Source organism: Dreissena polymorpha, chromosome 5 (assembly GCF_020536995.1).
Source record: "Dreissena polymorpha isolate Duluth1 chromosome 5, UMN_Dpol_1.0, whole genome shotgun sequence".
NCBI lineage: Eukaryota > Metazoa > Mollusca > Bivalvia > Myida > Dreissenidae > Dreissena > Dreissena polymorpha.
In genome coordinates, this window is record NC_068359.1 from 47,783,464 (window position 1) to 47,787,140 (window position 3,677).

Consider the following 3,677-nt stretch of genomic DNA (forward strand, 5'->3'; position numbering starts at 1 on the left):
ATCGAAGAACAACATTATCCAATTAATTGATTGTGTGAGTTTGATGTGAATTGAAAATGATATTGAATTAAATAGTGATTTATACAGCTGTTCATTTTTAAAATTTGCAAAATTAAACGTAGGCTTTTGTCAATCGTTGCAAACTGTTTTACCTTGTATACTGTATACATGCTTGCAAATTAAGCCGTTGGTTTTCAAGTATATGCGCACCTGAATAATCTTGTGCAGTCATAGTGGACGGTCAGAGTAGAGCAACCTTTGGTCTATAGAAAGACAGGCATGTGCAATCATACGTATATAGATCACACTAATTATCGGAGTGTCATCGGGTCTCATGAAAGTGGTATGAATAAGCCCGGAAGTTCATGAGACAAGAAAATAATCCAAGTTGTGAAGATTTTTGAAAAATGTCCTTGAGAAATCCCAAAACGTTCAGAAATGTCCCTTACAAACAACCCAACCTTTAACCTTACAAGCACCATAAACAATTCTTCTTTTGTTGATAATGCCCGTTTTTTCCCAGGTCTGCTTGTACTGTGTGTTTGGTGTTTTGGAGCATCTTCCCCTGACTCACTGCGCCCTCTCCAATAATTAAGTTTCTCACTTTTTGTCTCTAAATATTTAAAAAAAGCATTAAATGTTTCAATGTTTGGAAAGCCTGTGTAGAACATCACTGCATGCTTGTCATCACTTATTTTTTCTAAGGAAAACCTATTGGCTTCAAATTCACTGATGGTTGCATTTAATTCATCAATTGTCTTTTCCAAATAATCACACTTTGCCTGACACGCTTTTAACTGTTCGCTAAGAAGTTCCACGTCTGTGAACGACTTTAATGTGGAATATTCATGGTCACAGTGTTTAGATGATACTGGTTGCACACTAACCTCTGCAATTAAATCTTCTGTTTCCGTTTGGCATGCTTTATCTGCCATTTGAGGCAACTTGACTGCTGTCTGAAGAATAAAAAAGGCACAATTAAATGCAACAGAATACTCATATCTGTAACAGTTATAGTATCTTATTATTAATCTTTCCGGTGGTTTATAGAGAAATATCAGTGAAATAAAACTGAAATATAATCCCCAAAAGACTTATTTAACGTTATGTTATTTGTTAACTTACAAACTCTGGATGATTGTCTGGCGACACAGGTGCATCCACCATCAGATTTGCTTGGTCCTTGCTTGGCGACAATGGCAGGCGGTTCTTTGGAGGCTTTCGTTCACTGACTTTTGACCAGTTGAAAACTGATGGCTCTACTCCAGGTTCTAAAGTCCATCGCTTACTACCTAAGGCTTTCTTAAAATCTGACTCAAGAAAATGTTCGTGGCAAATCACAGTTCTTGGAGTCATGTTGAACCCATCAAGCCCATCTTGTCTTTTTATTAATGCGCACCAACGTTGCTTTTGTTTTCTGTTTTCTAGAACATGTTTTGGAATGTTAAAAAAATGATTATCAGACAATGCATTCTCTTTGTCATAGCGGCAATTTACACATCCGTAGACACAACACATCTGGCCTCTTCTTCTTGACTGAGCCATGTTCTGAAGAAAAAAACCTTAAGTAAGTAATATGTTAGATAGATCTAGTTCGATTTTTACTTTCTAAATTTAAATGGACATAAATATTCTAATATTAATGGGCCTTATATGGTTTAACAGTAGTTGCAATTAAATGCATAAAGTTGAACTTAAGGAAGAAAACAGTTAACCAATATGATACATATCATTAGACTGGCACATTATATGAAGAAGACGAAGAAAAATTCAGTTGACATTTCAGGTTTAACACGATTGGACTAACAAAACGAAAACATTTGTCCAGGGTTATGCACATATCAAAGAAACACATAAATGTTTACCTAATACGCTTTTTGATGACTCAATCCACACACAAATAATTTCCGAATTCGTACACTATTTTTTTTTCCATAACTTCCGCGTCTTTGTTAATTTTAGATCTAGTATAAACTATTGACAGGAAATGAACGACTGAAAATGGGAAGTAAATATTTACTGCTAATTCTGACGATGTCGATTTGTGTTGACAATATCGTTACGTCGCCGAATTATCGCCTTCAAAAGCGTGAAGGGTCGAAATCCGATGCGGCGTCGCCTGACACTATCAGAAATGGCATCACGTTTCGCCTCGTTCTGGAATTCTGCGAGTCACGTGACTTCGCGCTCTTATCAATTTCGGCCTATTGTGAAAAGGGTCTATTTCGCGGTAAACGAAATTTACCCGGAGTGATTTTTTATTAAGTAATTTGATAGCGGTTGTGAAAGCGATTGTGGACACAAGTATGCGACCAATGCCACTGATGTAATCATGATGAAAATGATGGCGGTATTATGATAATGGGGTGTGATGCTGTGCGCTCATTCCTCGGGTATATCTACCCGGTATGCTTAAGTTTTACACGTACAGGTGTGGTTTGGGTTACAGTTTCAGTTTCAAATTAGTCACTGAAATGTACCTTTTGTATGCTTTGAAATATCTTGCCGCATGTAGAACAAATAATGCATGTATTAACAAAAGAAAACTCCGCAGTGTGATAGGCGACTGTAATATATGTACCTTAATAATCTTCTTAAATTTGTGTTACAAGTATTGGTGAAAGAACATCCGCTCTACATGAATGAAAGCATTCCTTCTTTATCTGATCGTCTTTTATCACAAATGCGTTTTTGAAATTAAACGTTCAAAACCCTTTTGAAACAAATATTTCGCTTACTTCAAAATTAAAATCAATAAATCAATGGCCGGGGGGAGTAGAAATTAGCAAATGCATTTTTTTAATCACGCACAGTCGCTAAATGAAATGCTCACTAAACTTCGTAAACTCTACTTTCGCAATGCTACCTTGAATTGTATGAGGTTTCGAATAGCATGCAGGAAGGATAAAACAGTTTAGGGGCCGTCCATAAAGTACGTCACGCTCCAGGGGGGAGGAGGGGGTGTAAGAACGTGCGACAGTTTGTGACACGGGTGAGTGGGCGGTCACGCCGTGTGTGACGTCATACATTATTTATTTATTTTTTATTATTTTTAGTAGAATACAATAGCTTTAAAAACATTTGTTGTGGGTAACATTTGAATTATGTCAAAATAGCTTGAAATTCGTACATCCGGACTGTGTTATTCACGATTCTACTTGCTACGAGCGCTAGTATGCTGTTACGAAGCCTTGTTTAAGAAATAATTCGTGTACGTTATAGTTTGTTGTCGAATAACCCCCGGCCGGAAGTTTAGATGCGTAGGGATTAAATCACGAGTGCGAAGCACGAGTGATTTGAAACCACGCATCTAAACTTCCGGCCGTGGGTTATTCGACCACAAACTATAACGTACACGAATTATTTCGATTCTAACACGATTTTTACTAAAGATTTATAGAATGTATCTTATTTTTCTTGCATACTATTTTATGTGAAGCTCCGCCCATAAAAATAGCTTTCGGCTGTTCTGTCGATCAGATCTCCGCCCTCAATAAAAGCCAAACTGGATGGAAAAAACCCATTTCATTTCTCACGTTTGGTTAACTAAGAACAACAACTTGCGTAAACTAACATGTTTTCATTGTACTCTTTAAATTAACGCAAGAGTGTTGAATCTACAAGACAACAACTCCGATTCGAACTTCAGCCATTTCAGTATCGAAGCAGCAGACGAA

The 3,677-nt window shown here is 37.0% G+C and overlaps 1 protein-coding gene across 1 annotated transcript; it reads right to left on the bottom strand.

Annotated features, from left to right (window-relative positions):
• Positions 1 to 332: 332 nt before the first annotated feature.
• On the bottom strand, positions 333 to 1,999 carry LOC127831206 (uncharacterized). Its single transcript, XM_052356197.1, has 3 exons — positions 1,866 to 1,999; positions 1,126 to 1,548; positions 333 to 956 (listed from the first exon to the last, which is right to left on the bottom strand). The coding sequence occupies exons 2-3, from the start codon at positions 1,543 to 1,545 to the stop codon at positions 333 to 335; spliced, it is 1,044 nt and encodes a 347-aa protein (XP_052212157.1). The 5' UTR covers positions 1,546 to 1,548; positions 1,866 to 1,999.
• Positions 2,000 to 3,677: the final 1,678 nt, after the last annotated feature.